Source organism: Orcinus orca, chromosome 9 (genome assembly GCF_937001465.1).
Source record: "Orcinus orca chromosome 9, mOrcOrc1.1, whole genome shotgun sequence".
NCBI classification, from domain to species: Eukaryota; Metazoa; Chordata; class Mammalia; order Artiodactyla; family Delphinidae; genus Orcinus; species Orcinus orca.
Genome location: NC_064567.1, coordinates 86,372,541 through 86,393,914, shown reverse-complemented (window position 1 = coordinate 86,393,914; position 21,374 = coordinate 86,372,541). Strand labels below are relative to the sequence as shown.

Genomic DNA, 21,374 nt, shown 5'->3' with positions numbered 1-21,374 from the left:
CCATTGAGTTGTGGTGCTGACCCACATCTTCTGATTCCAGATCTACTGTTTGAACTTTAGAAATTATCCAGTCCAGTCAGTTTATTTCATAGGTTAAAGAAATGAGACACACAGAAGCTAAGTGATACAGCCTAATTCATGTAGATAATGAGCGCCAGACCTAGGACAATCTCCTCTTCTGTATCTGCAACTAGTACTTTTTCTATCTGTCCCCTCAGAGATGATACCTAAATACTTAGCATGAATGTTTCAACAAATATACAGACTCCTTAATTCACTATCCAATGAATAAAAAAATTCCAATTTTTACTAAGGTTTTCTTAGAATTGGTTTACTATTTTACCAGTTTAGTCCTTGCATTGCCTAAGGATGCCTCTGAAGCAAGTTGACACAGGCTTACTTAGTTAAAAGGTGTTTAAAGCAGCAAAGCCACTCAAACTCTTTTCTTTGATGAGTTTTAGTGATTTTAAAAGGTGGTATGAAAAGCATTTTTGTTTTGAAGTTTTAGAAGGCATTTCTGGATTACAGGTGATTTAAGAATACTCTGGGAGATGTTACATCATGAAAACATGTTGCAATAGTAAAACAAATACATTAGCCTATTTACTTTTATTGCTCTTGCTGTTAACTGATTTCTGGGATAAATCTTGCTTATAATAATGTTTATCTTGATGATCTATTATTATCACCTAACCATCTTTCTCTAAGTGTTTCTTATGCATAATTTATGGTTACTTATTAAAGCATTTTAACATTGTATAGTAATCATAATGCAAACTAATCATTCATGTATTCCATGAACATTTACTGCGTGGCTACCATATGTCAAGCACTGAACACAATATAAAGAAAATAAATAGACAAAAATTCCTGTGCCTAGTGTACACGTAGCCTACTATAGAAGACACAATTCAAATTAACTCAGAAGATATTTGCTGAGCACCTATCATATGTCAACAGGGCCAGACTAAGAAATGTGAGCACCTAAAGCAGGCTGTTACCTTAGCACCTCATCAAGTTCATAATCCTTAAGGGTTTTTGAATAATTATTTAGTGGAGGCAGACAGAACATGATCTTTTTATTAACAAAAGTTGTACGTCTTTTCTCGTTGTACTTGTGGTTTTCTGAGCCAGAACAATTCTTGATTAAACTCAAGCTATTTAGAATTTAGACAATAAAAAGTCCTTCATTTTGGTGTACAGCACTCCTCCATTCAGTTTTTAAAAAGTGGCATGTGAGTTGGGAGCTTTGGAAGATGTTTGGCACCTGGGTATAATCCTTCTTGCTACATGAATCAGTCCTATCAGCCTTCCCTTACTTTAAAATTCTGTGATCAATCCTGAGAAGTTTGGCATCTCTGCTTCTTTTAATAGTTGTTGAGAGCAATCCTTTTGCACACTGACAAGACAAAACATAGTTTTGCCTGCTCAGAGGTTATCTTCCCTCCCTAAATCCACTTTGCTGTTGATTTACAAAGCAAGCAAAGGATAAAACTCTGCCAGTGATAAATGTTTGCTTCTCTTTAGTGTTATATATCCTGCAACTATCAGTGCTTTTTCACCAAAATGATTATTCTTTATTTCAATGCAGTATCACATAGCAGTGTTATTGAAAATACTTTAAGTGAAAATCAGGGTTTCAATTACATTTGGTGGAGTGCATACAACACCATAGATGAACATAACTGCCAGATGAACATAGACCATTTATATTTTGCCAAATTCCCACATAGGCAGGCAGTGGTGGTCATGTCACAACCCACATCTCTTCTGGGAAGCTGCTGAATTTCTTCTGATGTGTATAGTAAGATGCTCCCAGATATCAGAAACATAAAATTGTTGTGGAAAAGTTATCAAAAGAAGGAAAGGAGTTAGGATTTTAGGCCTGGTCTCAATGCCAGACTATCTCAATTCAAACTCAGTTTATCAGTTTATCAGTTGGGTTTTCATTCCTGAAATCTCTTTTCACACACTAAAAATATCAAAATTGTGTATAGAAATAAAATACAAATGCATACCTTTAAAATTACTATGTATAAAAGCAAAGCATCTAAAATCTATATTGTAAATACCCTTTAGGAGAAATTTTTGTCATGGGCTAAATCTAATGTTAGTTGTAGAGAAAATGGCTTTTTTCTTGTAAGCCCAGACTTTTCTTCCCTTTTTCTTTTTCCCTTTTCTTGTTTTTCCTTTTCCTTTCTCTTTCTTTTCTTTCCCCCCTCCTTCCTTCCTTCCTTTCTTTTTTTTTTTCCCAAGGAACTTCAAACTACATTTAAAGTTGGAATTCACTCTTTGGAGAATTCCCATTATTGATTCAATATGCAGAACGCTTCTGAAAGTCTTTGAATGATAAATGTTGGATAAGGAAGATCCTTCATGGAATCTTTTTTAGTTATGCCTTGCTCACTTTTTTTTGCGGTACGCGGGCCTATCATTGTTGTGGCCTCTCCCGTTGTGGAGCACAGGCTCCGGACGTGCAGGCTCAGTGGCCATGGCTCACGGGCCCAGCCGCTCTGCGGCATATGGGATCTTCCCGGACCGGGGCACGAACCCGTGTCCCCTGCATCGGCAGGCGGACTCTCAACCACTGTGCCACCAGGGAAGCCTTGCCTTGCTCACTTTTTAATGGAAGTTAAACTCCTATTATATACAACAATCTTTCTTTTCTATGGTTTCCTGTTAAATTTTCTGGAAAAATATTTCATTTTTATATATCAGTGCTAATACTCCATCCCAGAAATCTGACTGTAGACCAACTACTTCTCTCCTTGAATAGATAAAAGCATCCTTTGTAGCACTGAAACTTCCTTATTTAATGTTTTAATTAAGCATGTTTTAAAATTTCAAAGACAGAAAATGCCTTTGACCAGATATCTTGCCAGGTTCAGAGATATGTGGATTCATAGCATCTTATCATGTACTCAGGCAATCAATTCCTTTTTAATCTGATTAATTTTCCATAGTATTAACCTTTTACTGTGGATTGCAGAGGCTTAGTCTTGGTGGATTTGGAAGGCATCAACGTTGATTTTGTGTTAGTTGAGGTTGTTAGGCAGTCATGAATACGAGTTTGCTACTTACCATGTTGTTTCAATTTATGATAAGAATGACTGTGAAAAGAGAGGGCTGGGCTGCAAGTCAGATCACCTTAAATTAGGAAGCTTCTATGTCAGAGCTGAGAAAATAGGCTGTGCTATCCTTGGAGAAGGTGTCTAATGCTACCTGAGAGATCTAAGAAGGTTTTGTAAGGGAAAGAGATTCCTGGATAAATTTTAGAGTATGAATAAAAGATTTTTGGCAAGAGACTTCGACACACAGGGGACAGGACATAAAAAATTCGGCAGGCATGAAATAAATCGTGCATTCTAGAACCCGTGAAGACTACTCTGTGGCTCAGTTGCAGGGTGCAGTGGGAGGTGAGGCTGGATACACAGGCAGGGACCAGAACCTGAAGAACCTTTTAGGCCATTCTAAGGAATTTGACAGACTCCTTTAAATGTTGGAGAGCTGCAGAAGGATTTCTAGCAATCTTAGAAAGAAAACTGGCACAATGTGAAAGCTGCATTGGCATGGGGGTGAATCTGGAGGGAGATTCCAATCAAGAGAGTGTTGCAGCTTATCAGATGACAAATTATCAAGTCCTGAATTAAAACATGGCTGTGGAGATGGAGAAAAAGGGTACATTGGAGAGTAAATAAATAAAATTGACAGAATTTGCTGATGAATGAGGAGGTTAAGTCTGTGACTCACTTTTTTGACTTGAATGACTAGGATAAAGTTTATATTTTTACATGAGTTAGGGGATATAGCTGCAGTAGTTATAGTATATACATGCAAAACCCATTTATACACACACATATATTAAATTTCACATTAAAATAAAAATATAACTGTTTAAAAAACAAGCTCTCATGAGGTGATGCAAGCTTGCTGTAGCACACCGTTACCTGTGACCTGTGCCACGTGATTTTGGGAAGCACTTCTCTCGATAGAGGCTGCAGCTAGCATGTGTGTGTGTGTGTGTGTGTGTGTGTGTGTGTGTGTGTGTGTGTACATGCTCATATGTGCTCACTTAATCTTGAATCATGGAATCATAGAGGTTTAGAATTTATAGGAATTTTGAAGATCATCTGTTACTGTTTTTTTAAACAAATCAGGAAATTAATCAGGAGAGGTTAAGTTACCTCCCAAAGTAATAGAACTAGCTGGTTTTATTTTGATTAACATGCTACATCTTGCGGTACACGGGTGTCTCACTGTTGTGGCCTCTACCATTGCGGAGCACCGGCTCCGGACGCGCAGGCTCAGCGGCCATGGCTCACGAGCCCAGCCGCTCCACAGCATGTGGGACCTTCGCGGACCGGGGCACGAACCTGCGTCCCCTGCATCGGCAGACGGACTCCCAACCACTGCGCCACCAGGGAAGCCCAACACGCTACATCTTAATTTGGGTAGTTAGCTCTGCTGAGTCTCTTGAAAGGGATTAACCATTATGGTTGCCATTAACCATTAACTTACTAGCCCTATTTGAATTATTTTATTTATATGTTCTTTGTTTTACTGATGAAAATTATACCTTGATCAGAAAATATCATAAATTCATATATTTGGTGATTTTTAAGAACATGGAGACGTTGTGATTATTGGATAAGCACATAAAAACATTAAGGCTGAAATTTGTGTTTGGAGGGAGAGAAAGTATTTATACATTTAACAGAAGGAAAATGCTATGACTTAGGAATAAAAGATGTAATTATAAAAACAAAGAACCCAGTAAAGCTTTGAAAAGCAAAAGCATTATGAAAACATCCACATTTTTTTTATCATTTTGCAATGGCCTTGACGTGGTTTGAGAGTTTAATATAAAAATAATTTCTCCCTGAAGTTATTCATTACTCCTTTTTACATGTTTTAAATAATTTGGTATTTTTTTCTTGTTTTAATAACGGTCAAGCTAAATCCTCAACCTAATTAGAAGGTACAGTAATTTGCTGATGAAAAGGGGTCAAGAATCTTTGTAAGTGAATTGATTCCTTTGAAGATCAAATTGACCAAACTTGGACCGCTCTCTCTTTTCCCATGTTCCACATATTTATTGACATTTCCTGGAGGGTAGTTGGCACAGGCACGCTGATATTACACTAGATTAACGTCACGTTGCTGACAGATGAATGCCTTTACAATTGTCAATGACGAGACACAGGAACATATCAGACCGCATTGGTAAATCAGGGAGAAAAGTGGGAAAGTCACCCACCACTGGAGACGTAAAGCACATCGTCCTAGGTTTAAAAATGATTCTTTAGGTTAATCTGTGAGCAAATTGATTGATGAAGTAACGAAACAGTACACTTGGGTAGGCATTGTAGCAACTACATTTAAACCCCTTTTTAGTCCTGTTTTGGAAACTGGATGGCAATATTGCACAATAGAAGCAAATTGTGAGCTGAAAAATTATAGTTTTGATTCCCTTATATGTTCAAATCATTATGACAGGTGCCTTGGTGGGAGATAATTTTAATTATTCCTACTATTCCAGAAGCTTGAAATCCGTTTAGGTAGAGAGACTTTAAGTATCAGAAGAGTGAATATTATTGTCTTTAAATAACTGTTATTATTAACCCTATCCTCATATAGAGAATCTGAAGCCTCAAGTGAATAAAGAAGTACGAAGAGAGAGAGCTTGTTAGCGGCAGCTCACTGTGGTCATGCACTGGTCTTTCTGTGAGCTTCAGCTTTGTGCCTCATTACAATACATACTTATTGTTAAATGGCTTGGGCAAACAGTTGCTCTAGGAGTTCAGTAAAAACTAGAATATGGCGTGTTCTTTTAAATTCAGGCTATTTCAAGCTCTGAATATGGTGATCATAATGAACTTTCTTCATTTGGCAGAATCTGTGGAGCTTTTCAAATGATAGATCATAACAGCCCCCCTAACTTTTAAAATTACTTAGTTAATAGGGATTCTTGTTGGCAAACTTGCTCTAGAAACCTATGCATCTCCCAAGAAGATAAGTACTTATTAGAAACTTATTTAAGAAATTTGGTCTACTCCCCAGGACAGTGAACAATGAGGATAGCTTCTGAACTCTTCTAAAAAATTACTGGTAATTATGGAAAATTAAGTACAAGTAGTACCAACATAGTTATTAGCACCACAAATTTGATAGACGTCCTCCTAAAAGAGAGCTATAAATTGCATAATATAATTCTGAAAACAAATAAGGCCTGTCGCCATATATCATAGCTGTATCTTATTATAACAAAAGAAAAATATATTAGGGGTTAAAAATTGGAGGACATGACCTCTAGGGACTTTTGACTCTGAGTTACTGTGACTTTAGCAATTTTTGAATACATAAATATATTTTTATATTTAAATGTATATATTTATGTTTATATTTAAACTATGTATTTACATATTATATTTAAATATACATTTATATAAATATATATTTCTGTAGAATATTTGAAGTAAGTACTGTGCTTCTGTAAGTAAACCACCATGAATTATTTCATAGCTCTAAATGTGTTCAAAGTAGACTTGCCATTATTGACATGTCACACCCTGGGGCATGTACAGCAGACACATTCATGGGTAAAAGCAATGGTACTTATGTGCTTGGTGGTCACCTGGGCTTCTGCTCTTTCTTCCCCCAAAGGTAAGGTGCTAATAAGCAGACCCTTAAAATCGCTAACCATGCACCTACTGTAGGGTTGGGCATTTTTATATTAAACTGTGATCTGAGGGATTTAAAGGTTTGTAAAGAAGGTGAGGTACATGATGATTATCTGTCAACACGTGTGTGTGTGTGTATGTGTGTCCTGTGTATCCTTCCAGGGTTTTCACAGCAATGTTGATGAGGTTAGCATCCAGCGCTCTTATATTTGGTGGAGAAAAGGAGCGATGCAAGAGATGTGGGGGCTGATAGAGGAAATGTGATAGAGTTGAAAGGGAACTGCAATGAGCTGACTGGAAGCCCAAGGACTCAGAACACTGTAGGAGAAGCAATCAAGAGAAATGTACTGAAAAGCTGGAATCGAGAGCACAGTCTCAAGGAGGCATGAATTTAAAGATCAGACCTGGAAAGCAGGCTCTCCCTCTGAAAAGACATCACAAGCTACCATCCCACCTTTGAACCAGATCAATGACAATTTAATGTTAACCGTTAAAAGTGAGGACTCTGCACTCAGACTGCCTGGGTTTGAATCCTGGCCTAGCACCAGTCACATGACATTAGTAAAATCAAACAATAGATCTATGTCCCAGGAAAATGAAGGTAATAGTATCTACCTGGTAGGGTTGTTGTCAAGATTAATTTATGTAGAGCCCTTACAACAGTGCCTAGCAGGGGGTCAATTTCAATTCATAATATGTGTTATAATAGTAATAACCATATATGCATGGTTTATATATATACATGACACATATGTGTGTGTGTGTATGTGTGTGTGTATATATATATATATATATATATATATGCCTTATATATACCTCTACCAGTCACATTATTATTATTATTATTACTACTTTTATTTTTCCCAAGCAAAAGACTTCAGAGAATGACATTGAGCACATAGTATGCTTCTTTTTTTTTTTAACATCTTTATAGGGGTATAATTGCTTTACAATGGTGTGTGTGTTTCTGCTTTATAACAAAGTGAATCAGTTATACATCTACATATGTTCCCGTATCTCTTCCCTCTTGCGTCTTCCTCCCTCCCACCCTCCCTATCCCACCCCTCCAGGCAGTCACAAAGCACCGAGCTGATCTCCCTGTGCTATGCAGCTGCTTCCCACTAGCTATCTACCTTATGTTTGGTAGTGTATATATGTCCATGCCTCTCTCTTGCTTTGTTACAGCTCACCCTTCCCCCTCCCCATATCCTCAAGTCCATTCTCTAGTAGGTCTGTGTCTTTATTCCTGTCTTACCCCTAGGTTCTTCATGACATTTTTTTTTTCTTAAATTCCATATATATGTGTTAGCATAAGGTATTTGTCTTTCTCTTTCTGAGAGCACATAGTATGCTTCTCAATCCAGTTTTGAACTGCTGAGCCCTTTCTCCAAACAACATTAAATACTTAGAACAAGTATTAGAACCAGGTGCTCTGGTTGAATTAATGGTGCCTGAAGCATTCCCTGCTGCCCATCCCTCTGACTCCCATGGAGACCCCTGGGTACCACTATGGAGCACATTTTGAAAACTGCTGATGTGGTGGGAAGAATCCAAGGCTTGGCATCAAGACCTGGAATCAGGTTCCATCTGCCATTAACAGGTTGTGTGACCTTCAGCAGGTGTTCCCTGGGCCTCTGTTTCTTGATCCATACACTGTAAAGAGTTAGACTAGTTCAACGGTTTTCAAACTCTTCCACTTCAAACTCCCAAGTGTTCCAGAGAAGTGCACCAGGACCTTTTGGGGAGTGGGTGGTAGGGAGCATGCTGGGTGAGGAGAGGGAATCCAGCAACTTCCAACAGGGCTCCCCTGTTCATATATCAGAATTCTGTAATATTTGTTTGAAGAATGAGTACCACTGCTGAAGAAATTTTGACTAGATGATAAAAGTTTCTTCAGTTTCAGTTGTTCTCTAGTTCTCAGAAATTCACTCACTGAACCACAGTAGAAGAAGTAAAAGCATGAATGAAATTCTATATCTGAAGAAACTGAGTAATAGGGGAAGCAGTATGGACGATTCAAAAGGTGCTCTGCAGTGACCCATATATATCAGTATCTCTGATATCCAGGGAAAAAGCAAAACCTCTGTGACATGAATTTTATTTGGATACTTTGGTTTTTTTGTGTTCATGGGAGCATACACTGGCACAATGATAATAAGTTTGTGGACCAATGAGAAATATTACTGTAGGAATAGTATATACTTAAAATCTGAAGACAACTAAAATGAACAATTATTGAAACATTGTATGTTGCAGGACTTTTCTTGGTGGTTAGTGATTTCAGAAAATATATCCCTTGCAAAGTAAAGGTCAAATTAAAATTATACATCTATGATTGCCGTGTTGCTATCAGAAGTATATGTGAGCTCAAAAGCTCTTGACTTGGGCTTCCCTGGTAGTGCAGTGGTTGAGAGTCCGCCTGCCGATGCAGGGGACGCAGGTTCGTGCTCCGGTCCAGGAAGATCCCACGTGCCGCGGAGCGGCTGGGCCTGTGCATGAGCCATGGCCGCTGAGCCTGGGCCCGTGAGCACAGGCCGCTGAGCCTGTGCTCCGCAACAGGAGACTCCACAACAGTGAGAGGCCCGCGTACTGTAAAAAAAAAAAAAGAAAAAGCTCTTGACTTGATTGAGATTTGAATAATGAAACGTGTTTAGGTAAATCAAGTTTCCACGTTCTCTCTGGAAATAAAGCTTGTAACTGATGAGTCTGTGGGTCATGTTTATGGCTTAGATTGGCCCTAAATTTAGTCCCTCTCATGTTCACCTTGCTAAAAGCAATGGAAAACCTATAAACATATGTGACTATATAGGGAGAGTGGTAGCATCTGTTTATCTGTAATTTCAATAATGATTAATATGCAACAACAAGGGCTGATTACACTTATAAACTTCACATATAGTGTGAGTTGACGGCTGCCCAGTGATTTTTCTCTTCAATTATATTTCCCTCCCACCATTCAAAACTCTCACTACTGTGTCATTGTGTGTGTGTGTGTGTGTGTGTGTGTGTGTGTGTGTGTTAAAGTATAATATTTTCAGTTTCACAGCTGAAATATGTTAGCTTGGAGCAATATCACCCATTAACACTTCATCATGGCTTAGTCTATCAGACTACTTCCAGAGACTCAAGTCCTGGGGGACTGACACTTGTAACAATTCAGTGGGGGATAGAAATCAGAAAGGTATGCGGCATGGAGGAGGAGTGTGCATCCACCTGGAGACCAGAGTGGGGATGTGGGCAACCATGAGGTCCTGTTGGGCTGGACAAAGGGCAAGATGTTGACTGAGGGGTGCACATATGGAGGGGAATTGCAGAGGCCAAAAGTTGCCTTTTGTGACCTAGCCCAGTGCTTTGTACATAATCCATCTTCAGTAAGTGATGGCTGAATCAAATTGTTTTTGTCCTAGGCTGGTTTTGGCTAGAACTAAACTTGAGATTTAATGTTAATATATTTTAGTTATTAAAAAGATTTTGTATGGCTTATTTTCTGAAATCAAATTTTTTAAAGAGGCATGATTTCCTGTTTTAAATTCATTTAAATAATACCTTTTGTGCCGGAAAAGAATCTTTTTTAAGGAAAAACACTTCAAATATAAAGCATAAATAATTCTTCCTTTAATAAGACAGTTCCTGTTATAACCATTGAATAATACATCTGCTGCAAGGATGTTATTTTTCTCACCAGTCCCTGTGCACAGCTCTGATTAGAGGAAGTAAAAGATGCACATCTCCTTCAAGTGGTGAATTAGACCCAGTGGGGAAAAGGTGTATTTTATTATGACAGACTTTATAATTATGAAAGTTCCAAATAGGGCTCTTTAAAAAAAAAAACTTTAAAAATATAATTCTCCATCTCAAATCTGTTATGGTGTTATGGTGACTATTGATTTCAGAAAAATGTACATTAAGAGCATCTTCCTCCAGTGTTAATATCATTATTGCACCACAAAACATTTTATATAAAGGTCTCTTGAAGAATAAATTTTAATAAACATCCTTTCCATACTTTTTCTTCTACCCAAGATTTGCTCACATCTGCAGTTTTCAGAATAAGCCCACAAATGTTACAGTATCTTTACAAAATAAGACCAATCAGAAGATAATTCTCAACCCAGGTGACTTGGTTTAAGCCTTGACTCTATTGTTCATTTTTATCTCTGTTCAGAGGCACTTTTTTTTAAAAAAAATCATATCCCCATAACATTTAAAAATGAGGTTTTAGGGCTTCCCTGGTGGCGCAGTGGTTGAGAGTCTGCCTGCCGATGCAGGGGACACGGGTTCGTGCCCCAGTCCGGGAAGATCCCACATGCCGCGGAGCGGCTGGGCCCGTGAGCCATGGCCGCTGAGCCTGCACGTCCGGAGCCTGTGCTCCGCAACGGGAGAGGCCACAAACAGTGAGAGGCCCGCGTACCGCAAAAAAAAAAAAAAAAAAAAAAAGAGGTTTTAAAAAAGTTTTAAAAATACGTTGTTATCACCAGACATATTACAAGATTTGTATTAACCTTTTTCTATTCATTTCCAGGGCTACAGCAACACACAAAGGCCAGATTATCTTCAAAGATGCTTTAGCCCAGCAACTGTGTGAACAAGGAGGTAAGAATCATCTTTGACTTCTTCGTATTGGTTGTGTCAAAATTATTCATGGTAGGTCCTATGTACTGAGTAAGCATTTCATGACTATTACTTGATCATGGCACTTTAAAAATGGAATTATTGACCCCTTAATATCTCTAATAATTATTTAGTTACTACTTATTGATAAAGATCTGTAGAGTTCTGAAGATACTAAGTGTGAGTGAAATAAACCAGAGAAAATTTATATTCTTTTCATAGTTTTTTTTCCTAATGAGTTATATTTAGTTGTCCTGGAAATATAAAATCTTACTAATTTTAGAATTTTACAGAAACACATCTGCGTAATTTACCACTTAAATTTCTTGTTAACTTTGTCGAAAATATTTGTTTATAGCTTTTAATATTTGAGTGTGTTATAGATGATCGTGTATGTAGTATCGATATGCTTGTTTCAACTGTGTGCACTATTAATTTCAGATGCAACATCATTTCAGATGCATTAAGTGTACATTAAGTAGCCACATTAAGCTTTGTCACTGCCTCATACACATCCAGACTCTCACCCATGCCAAAGTCTCATAGATGCACATATGTGAACGTATGCACATGCACACAATGAAAAATATGTCATCGCATTTTCACCATTATCATAGGCATATTATCAATTTTTGTTTACAGAGTTCTATTTTGGGGGAAACTTGTTAACTTAAGAATTACATTATTGAAGGTAAAGGAAATTTCTACTAATTATCTCTCTACTAAGGAGACTCTAATGGGTTTAAGACAGAAATTAGGAAAATTATGTGGGTTTTTGAAAGGCTTAAGAAAGTACCAATTGTTATTTATAGTCATATATATCACCAATATGGCTTTATCTAAGTAATGAGACACTTGATGACCATTACTGGCAAACTTCTGATTGTTTACCTAATAACTCTTGAATCAGAAAACCCCATTCTAATTCTAGTTTCACATATATTATCAGTGTTCTTAGTTTATTTGAACAGATTTGTATTCTGTGACTTTTGAGAATGCAAAAGTGTGATAGCCTTTGTGTAGGCTCAAGAAATCTACCACAATGTAAATCTTTTTCCAGACTATAAAAATGTTCGCGTTACTGAAAATATAGAACACCATATAGCAGTGAACGTTAATATCCTGAAAACTGCATAGTGTCAGGAAAAGACATGTCTAATTTTACTGATATTTATCATTGCCTAAAAGCTGATTTCTTTTAAGCCTTGAATTTTTGAGTCTCTTCTGTTGTAAATGAATTGTTGGGATTGGGTTCATTTGAAATGAAAAGGAAAAACCAAGAAAAATCAGTGGGAAAAAATTCTCAACCAGGGAGGGAAAAAAATGCCTTACATAATAGTAGTGTTACACATGACCATGATTTACATGATGGTAGACTGGGATGTTATTAAAAATTCTATTCAGCCCAGGACCAGAGGAAAACATTGAGCTTTTTCAACAGCACCTAATCAATTGAAATCATATCAATCCATCCAAGATAGGGTAGAAAGGATGCTAACAAGATTGATTGCTTCCTGCTGTCAGGAATAATAAGGGAAATAATTGGTGCTATAAAACATATATTTATTTTGGCCCTCTCCACTTTTAATTAAAACATCAATTATCTCCTCAAATAAAATAACATAAATTTAACATGTAATAATATCCTATGCATTGGATGAGGAATATCTAATATAAGTATTAAAGAGAGTAAAATGACAGTCTCTATATATCTACCACAGGACAATGCCTTTCAGTCACAACGTACTTGGTAGGTTTGTTGATTTTAATTAAATTAAGGAATTTAAACAAAAATTTTGCTTGTGGAGCTTGAGGATAGCTATTATTACAAGATGATTTCTGGCTAAGCATATTAACTGTTTTTTTTAATTGAAGTATAGTTGATTTACTATGTTGTGTTAATTTCTGCTATATAGCAAAGTGATTCAGTTATACATATATATATACATTCTTTTCTATATTCTTTTCCATTATGGTTTATCCCAAGATATTGAATACAGTTCCCTGTGCTATACAATAGGACTTTGTTGTTTATGCATCCTATATATAATAGTTTGCATCTAAGCATATTAAAAAAGTAAAAGAATCAGAAAACATACTAATGATGTCTTAGATGGCATGTAATCTTGATCCCCTTCCTTAAAAGGCATTCAGTGAAGGATTTTATTCTGCAAACATGTATCCAGCCCCTGCAAGCCCCTGTCCTAGTGCACAGTGCTAAATATGGATATAAAAGTAAAAACAGCCATTTTCTGTTCTTGAAGGCTGGGATCACAGAGGTAGCTAGATTCGCCTGGGGTGGTTAGGAAAGACATCCTGAGGATCAAGTCCTGAAGGGTCAGCCGCAGTTTAAGAAAAAATAGGAGGGAAGATTCCATCTCTCTTATCGTTCCCATTGCTACTGACCCACCTTAGATGAGGACCCATCCCCTCCTTGGGGAATTGCTTACTAGCCTCTTCCCTAGTTTCCCTGCTCCCACTTTCTCTGTGCTCTATACAGAGCTGGTAACATGGAAATAGGATTCTATCATTTCCCTGCTTCAAACCCTTCAATATCTCAGTTGGAGGCAACAGTTTATCTTCAGAGTAGAATCCCTACTGCTATACGAGGAAAATCCTTTACAATCTGGCCTCAGTTTTCCTCCCCTGCCTCATTTCTTGTCATCCTTTCTTTTCTCCTTAAAATTCCTGGCATGCATGTCACTTGATCACCAGTGTTATTGGTATTCTATACCCTCCCTGTCGTCTTTGCCTGGTCGACCCTTTTTCATCTTCTTGTCTTCTTCGTCTAGCTCAGGCTTTCAGACCCTGCTTTGGTATTACCTCCTCCGGAAAAAAAAGTCTCTGATCCCCCTTACAGTCCTCCTCGATCTGGTCTTGGCGACTCTTGTGCATGGTGACATAACTCTGAAGGCGCAGGAATAATGCAAATGGAAACACTGTTAGCACTACTATGTGCCAGACTGCAGCCTCGGCACTCCACAAACATGGACTCGTTTAAGCTTTACTGCAGCCCCCTGAACTATTATTATCTGCCCTTGACAGATGAGGAAACAAAGGCACAGTGAGAATAACTTAAGGTCACACAGCTAGAAATTGACTAAGCTGGGATTGGATCCCAGACAGTTTGGCCAGTAGCCCACGGTATTAGCATTCATACTACATTGCCTTTCAAAGAAATCTCTTCCTTAAGCATGCATTCGTTCATTTGATAACTATTCATTGTGTGTTGTAATAAGAGCATTAACGCACATGCCTTGTCTGCTGTTCACTATAAGCTCCTTGAGGGTAAGGACTGTGCTCTTTATTGCTGAATCTCTAAAGCTTTCCACGATGTGCAGTGCATAGTGTGCACCCAATAAATGTTATTGAACGAATGAATAGTTGGAGTACAGTGGTTGGATTTCAACGTGTTGGCCTGAGGAAGCTGCTTTCCGTCCCACAGGGCTCAGCAGCCTGCTGAGTAGAGAGGCAGTTTGGAGACACATCAGGATATAGATGCTGAGGAGGCAATGTACTCATCCAGGGAGTTCCCCGGAGAAGGGAGGAAGGGGCCCAGTGTGGAATGCTAGCCATTGCAGGGACGGAAGAGGGAACTCTGGGAGAAGGGGCAAGCTTCAGAAATAGGGGTACTAGGGAAGAATTTTCAACATGGGAGAGGCATTCAAAAGGGACAGAGGCTTCCAAAAGAATGGTGAGGAGAACAAGAAAAATGCTATAGGATTTTTCAATTAACAAGTCATTGGCAATTTATAAGTGAGGATGGTTTCGGGAGAGGCCAGACTACATGAGCATCTAAGCATGTTAAAGCCTTACAGGTTGGAAAGCTGTGGCCCAGGGTTTGGAGTCAGACAGTCAAGGGAAGACAAATTGTTGTGAGTTGAGAAGTATTTAAAGTTGAGGCTTTGAAAAAATCTAAGATTAAAAGGAAGGAGAGAAAGGGCAGCCCGAGTGGAAAGCAGGTTCAAGGGAAAGATGGGTTCATTCTCTCTCTCTCTCTCTCTCTCTCTCTCACACACACACACACACACACACACACACACACACACACACACACAAAGTGTTTATAGACTTTCACTGCCTTGTAGACAAAGACCATCAGGCACACACCTAGAGTTGAACAGATGGGGTTTAGTGCTCATTCCAGAATAGGAGAAGGTACATCATTGGGAACTATGGTGTGGAAATTATAAAAGGAATCATTATGATATTTGGGCCTATATTTTGTAATTTGGGCTCAGGTTTAAGGAGGTGGGGCTTTGCTCTGGATTGGATGCTATTAGCAAGTGTGGGTATTCTATGGTTGGGGATCTCAATAAATCTTATCCATAGGGAGGGCAGAGCAGAGCCAGGCTAAGGCTGTAATTGATAAAGAAGCAGCAGTTACTCCTATCAGCCAGGAGAGAGGGATGCATGGTATATTGTGAGTTGGACAATGTTCTGGTTGTGCTTGCATTCAGATGTGATTATAAAGTGGTCCTTTGTCTGTCTTGACCCATCATGATCACAGAGTGGCTTTGTCTGAAGCTGATGTTCTGTGAAATTGTTTCTGTTCACTGGAAGAGCACCAAGGCCCAGCTGTGAGTGCCAGGCCAGCTCCTGGATGTCAGGAGCTGCTTTTCCTTTCTTGAGGCCTGAGGGGAGAATGATGCTAAGAGGCAGTCATTTCCTTTTGGATTTAGCCTTTACGAGGACTTTTGAATCATAGAGAAGTAGGTCTGGATCCAGGCTTTGTGTGACCATACTCTCCAGAATCCCTAGCACAAAGTACAAGCTCAGTAAATGATAAAGGGAAGGCATCTTGCTGGAGCAAAATTTTATTCAAGGTCAGCCAGGAGGAAATAAAAAGACGAAGTAGATCAGTGTGGTGAGATTATGGACATTTAATTTTTTTTGAACTTATCTGTATTTTCTAATATTTTTTTTACAGTGAGCTTATATTATTTGGGTTATAATACATGTTTCCCCAAAACACAACAAATATAAGGTTATACTTATGAAGAAGGAGGGACAACTCTGCTGAAGCAGGTGGAATAAATCACTTCTAAGAACTGAAGGAAAATTCTGAATTACAACTCCCATGTCTCCTCCTGTGTGAGGTCTTGCCTGTCTCCCTTAACGTGATTTGTCTATGTTGTTATAATTATTTGTTTAAATACTCATGCCCACCCCATCACCCCGACTTGAAGCTTCTTGAGCCCAGCAACCATGACTTAATTTTTTGTTTTTCTTAACATCTAACAATGCTTGGCATAAAACAGACACTCTAAATGTTTGCTGAATATCACCTTAAACATTATACATCTGAAAAATCTCTGTGTTTCTTGAAAAAATCTTCTTTAACCCTGAACTTTTGCTGCGGAACACCATGAGGCAGTGTGGCTGTCACCGAAGCAGTGTTCTCTACACTGACCTCAGGTTGAAAAATGATGAATCATTGCGTTAAGAAATCTGAAAACTATTCACAGATTTCCATCTAAACACTAATGAGTCCCCTGAATGCTCTTGGGACATAAATCAGGTTTGGGGATTTTATGTCTTCACCTTGAATCCTGAGGTCCTAAGTAATTATAAACACATATCCAGCTGAATTCTGCTGACAAGGTAGTACAGACGAGGAAGCAGAGTTTTCGCATGTCCAGTCTGGTGTGGGGTAGGCGGGTGCCAGGTTGTATACTCCCAATTGTTTTGAAAGCGGAAGATGCTTAGGTTCATTCACCAGCAGTAGAGAATAAAGAAGTGAATTCATTTAACATTCAGTACTCAACAAAGGATTTTTGAATGCCTGCCATGGGCCAGGCTAAGCTAGATCTTGGGATATGGTAGTGAACAGAGCAAAGATCCCTGCTTTACTAGAGCCTACATTGTAGTGAGAAGATAGACAATTAATATGAGATATAATAAATGAGTAAATGTGATACCATGTTAGAAGGTGGCAAGTGCTGTAGGGAAAAAAAAGACCTCAGAATAGGGCAGGGTAAAATTACACAGTTGGGTAGAAGGGGGAAAGGCAGTTTGCAATTTTAAATAGGGTGGCAGGTAAGTCAGGCAGGCCTCAGTGGGAAGTAACATAGCAAAGACCAAGAAGGTATCTGTGGGATTGCCCAAAATGTCATTAGGTGATTTTAAAGACAGATGTAGTAGTGGTCTCTTTTGTTTTTGTTTTTTTTAACATCTTTATTGGAGTATAATTGCTTTACAATGGTGTGTTAGTTTCTGCTTTATAACAAAGTGAATCAGTTATACATATACATATATCCCCACATCCCCTCCCTCTTGCGTCTCCCTCCCTCCCACTCTCCCTATCCCACCCCTCTAGGTGGTCACAAAGCACCGAGCTGATCTCCCAATGCTATGCGGCTGCTTCCCACTAGCTATCTATTTTACGTTTGGTAGTGTATATATGTCCATGCCACTCTCTCACTTTGTCCCAGCTCACCCTTTCCCCTCCCAGTATCCTCAAGTCCATTCTCTAGTAGGTCTGCATCTTTATTCCCATCTTGCCCCTAGATTCTTCATGACCTTTTTTTTTTTTTTTTTTTTGTGGTAGTGTTTTGTGAACTACTCTTAGAGGTGATCAAAGCAAAGGATTGAGGCAATTTCAGAATTGACTGAAAACCTGAAAGGAACTAGAAGAAGTCAGTCTTTTGCAAGAAGTATTATTGTCAAACAGTCTAGAAAGAGCTGCAGACCTAATCCATATTCCTCAGAATCATGTAAACAGAGTTTCTGCTGAAAATGTTAATGTATGTGGTATGTATAGACTGAGGATGAGGAATAATATTTGAATGTATGCTCTTGATCCTAGCTCTGTAGCTTCCTTATGTGTAGATTAGCAACAAAGCCAGGAAGGTTAACTTGACAAAACTGTACACCACTTACGAGTGGCAGGATTAGAATCCAAATCTCTGGCTGACTCACAGCCCACGGTGGGTTCCATTTTACCAAATAGATTCTTAAATTTAAAAAATCCAACATTAAAAAGCCTTAGGAATTACAACTTCAATAAACAAGATCACCACTGCTGCCTTAATTCCCTGAACACCCAGGAGAGAACACACACTTTTGAGCCCTTGTAAGACAAAGGTGGCAAGTGTCAAGCAGATGTGAGTGTATCGAGCGTGGCCACTGCTGGTGCCACAGTGTGCACAGATCACGGTGGAGGCACGGGCAGGAGTGGGCGTATACCCATTGGCCTGTGAACTGCTTGGCATAACCTCTTCAAACACACACATCTAGTAGGTCTGCGTCTTTATTCCTGTCCTGCCCCTAGGTTCTTCAGAACCATTTTTTTTTTTTTAGATTCCATATATATGTGTTAGCATATGGTATTTGTTTTTCTCTTTCTGACTTCCTTCACTCTGTATGACAGTCTCTAGGTCCATCCACCTCACTACAAATAACTCAATTTCGTTTCTTTTTATGGCTGAGTAATATTCCATTATATATATGTGCCACATCTTCTTTATCCATTCATCTGTCAGTGGACACTTAGGTTGCTTCCATGTCCTGGCTATTGTAAATAGAGCTGCAGTGAACATTGTGGTACATGACTCTTTCTGAATTATGGTTTTCTCAGGGTATATGCCCAGTAGTGGGATTGCTGGGCCGTATGGTAGTTCTATTTTTAGTTTTTTAAGGAACCTCCATACTGTTCTCCATAGTGGCTGTATCCATTTACATTCCCACCAACAGTGCAAGAGGGTTCCCTTTTCACCACACCCTCTCCAGCATTTACTGTTTGTAGAATTTTTTTTTTTTTTTTTTTTTTTTTTTGCTGTACGTGGGCCTCTCACTGCTGTGCCTCTCCCGTTCCAGAGCACAGGCTCCGGACGCGCAGGCCCAGCGACCATGGCTCACGGACCCAGCCGCTCCGCGGCACGTGGGATCCTCCCGGACCAGGGCATGAACCCGCATCCCCTGCATCGGCAGGCGGACTCTCAACCACTGCGCCACCAGGGAAGCCCTGTTTGTAGATTTTTTTGATAATGGCCGTTCTGACTGGTGTGAGGTGATACCTCACTGTAGTTTTGATTTGCATTTCTCTAATGATTAGTGATGTTGAGCATCCTTTCATGTGTTTGTTGGCAATCTGTATATCTTCTTTGGAGAAATGTCTGTTTAGGTCTTCTGGCCATTTTTGGATTGGGTTGTTTGTTTTGTTGATATTGAGCTGAATGAGCTGCTTGTAAAGTTTGGAGATTAATCCTTTTTCAGTTTCTTCATTTGCAAATATTTTCTCCCATTCTGAGGGTTGTCTTTTCATCTTGTTTATGGTTCCCTGTGCTGTGCAAAAGCTTTTAAGTTTCATTGGGTCCCATTTGTTTATTTTTGTTTTTATTTCCATTTCTCTAGGAGGTGGGTCAAAAAGGATCTTGCTGTGATTTATGTCCTAGAGTGTTCTGCCATTGTTTTCCGCTAAGAATTTTATAGTATCTGGCCTTACCTTTAGGTCTTTAATCCATTTGGAGTTTATTTTTGTGTATGGTGTTAGGGAGTGTTCTAATTTCATTCTTTTACATTCTTAGCTGTCCAGTAAGAATGCCTTTTAATGTGACGAGATGGATATGTTAATTAGCTTGATAGTGGTAATTATTTCACAATGTATATGTATACACATCAAAGCATCCAGTTGAATACCTTAAATATATACAATTTTTATTTTTCAGTTATATCTCAGTAAATCTGTTGAAAAATAAAGAATACCTTTTATACCCAAATATTGTATAAATTGTAGGTCACATCTACCAGAAACTTCCCTTGGCTATCCTTGAATGCTTAGTAACTTGTATTACTAAATGTCTTTCCAGTATCCTGAAATGTAAATTTTTTATTAATTCAGACTAAAGAAGTCAAAATTGACTAAGCGTCAGAATTGGGTTTTACCATATCCACTTTAACTGATGAAGTGAAAAATAATGAATGATGTGTTTCACTTGAATGTTTCCATTGATAAAACTTTTGCTAGCTAAAGACATCTGTTTTGGGACTTCCCTGGTGACACAGTGGTTAAGAATCCGCCTGCCAATGCAGGGGACATGGGTTTGATTCCTGGTCCGAGAAGATTCCACATGCCGTGGAGCAGCTAAGCCCGTGTGCCACAACTACTGAGCCTGCACCCTAGAGCCCGTGAGCCACAACTGCTGAGCCCATGTGCCACAGCTACTGAAGCCTGCACGCCTAGAGTCCGTGCTCCACAACAAGAGAAGCCACCGCAATGAGAAGTCCGTGTACCGCAATGAAGAGTAGCCCCGGCTTACCACAACTGGAGAAAGCCCACGCACAGCAACGAAGACCCAATGCAGCCAAAAATAAATTAAAAAAAAAAAAAAAAAAAGACATCTGTTTCCCTGTGGCTATTTTGTCAGTGTAGCAGTTGCAACTGCTGTTCCTGATATCCTGTGTTTTGTAATTTACAAACAAAGAGAGCTGAATTAAGATGCTCTGGTAAAATCATCCAGGAATCGCCAGTCTTGCTTCAGGATCTCACAAACTACCCAACAGGGGAAGGAACTGAAGCCCTCCTGGGGCAGTGGCGGGCAAAAAGTGTCCCTAAGTGATCTTGACAACAGACAAGATTAAGGGGAAGAGCCGACTCATAGGGCCACAGTAAAATTCCTTGCTAATGGCTCTAGGTGGGTCTGACTGCTTTTTTAATTTCCTAAAGAATAGTATTTTGGGCTGGTGCTGTTTACTCTACGATGATTGAACACAGATTTAAACAGGCTTCTTTTCAGCTCTCAGGGCTCTATACATTCCCCCTTGACAGCTTTATCTAGTCCAGAGTCAAAACACCAAGATTTATGCCTGACAAGAATTTGACATTGACTTGTTTTGGATGCCCATAGAAGTACACTTTCTACTCAAGCTGGTGTGTAATCTGCTGGATTCCCCCCCATTCTGGAGGACAAAGCCTAGGTTTGCATGTGTATAATTACTTGGGGGAGAGCAAAGCTGTTGTAAACACACGTAAATTACAACTTTACTTTGGCTCTTGTGAAGTATTATTTCATGCAACCAATTAATCCAACCGTAGTTCTACATTGAAGGTTCAGTTGTTTAATGTAATAATTAATACAAATT

The 21,374-nt window shown here is 38.9% G+C and overlaps 2 protein-coding genes across 2 annotated transcripts in view; both read left to right on the top strand.

Moving 5' to 3' along the window:
• The window catches only part of RELN (reelin), a 509,830-nt gene that overhangs the window by 195,231 nt on the left and 293,225 nt on the right, over positions 1-21,374 (top strand). Inside the window, exon 4 of the mRNA XM_004263378.2 lies at positions 11,203-11,273. Coding sequence (XP_004263426.2) covers positions 11,203-11,273 — 71 coding nt within the window. The remainder of the gene's footprint in view (positions 1-11,202; positions 11,274-21,374) is intronic.
• The window catches only part of LOC117203713 (uncharacterized), a 1,186,790-nt gene that overhangs the window by 1,096,947 nt on the left and 68,469 nt on the right, over positions 1-21,374 (top strand). The gene's annotated exons all lie outside the window — the stretch shown is intronic.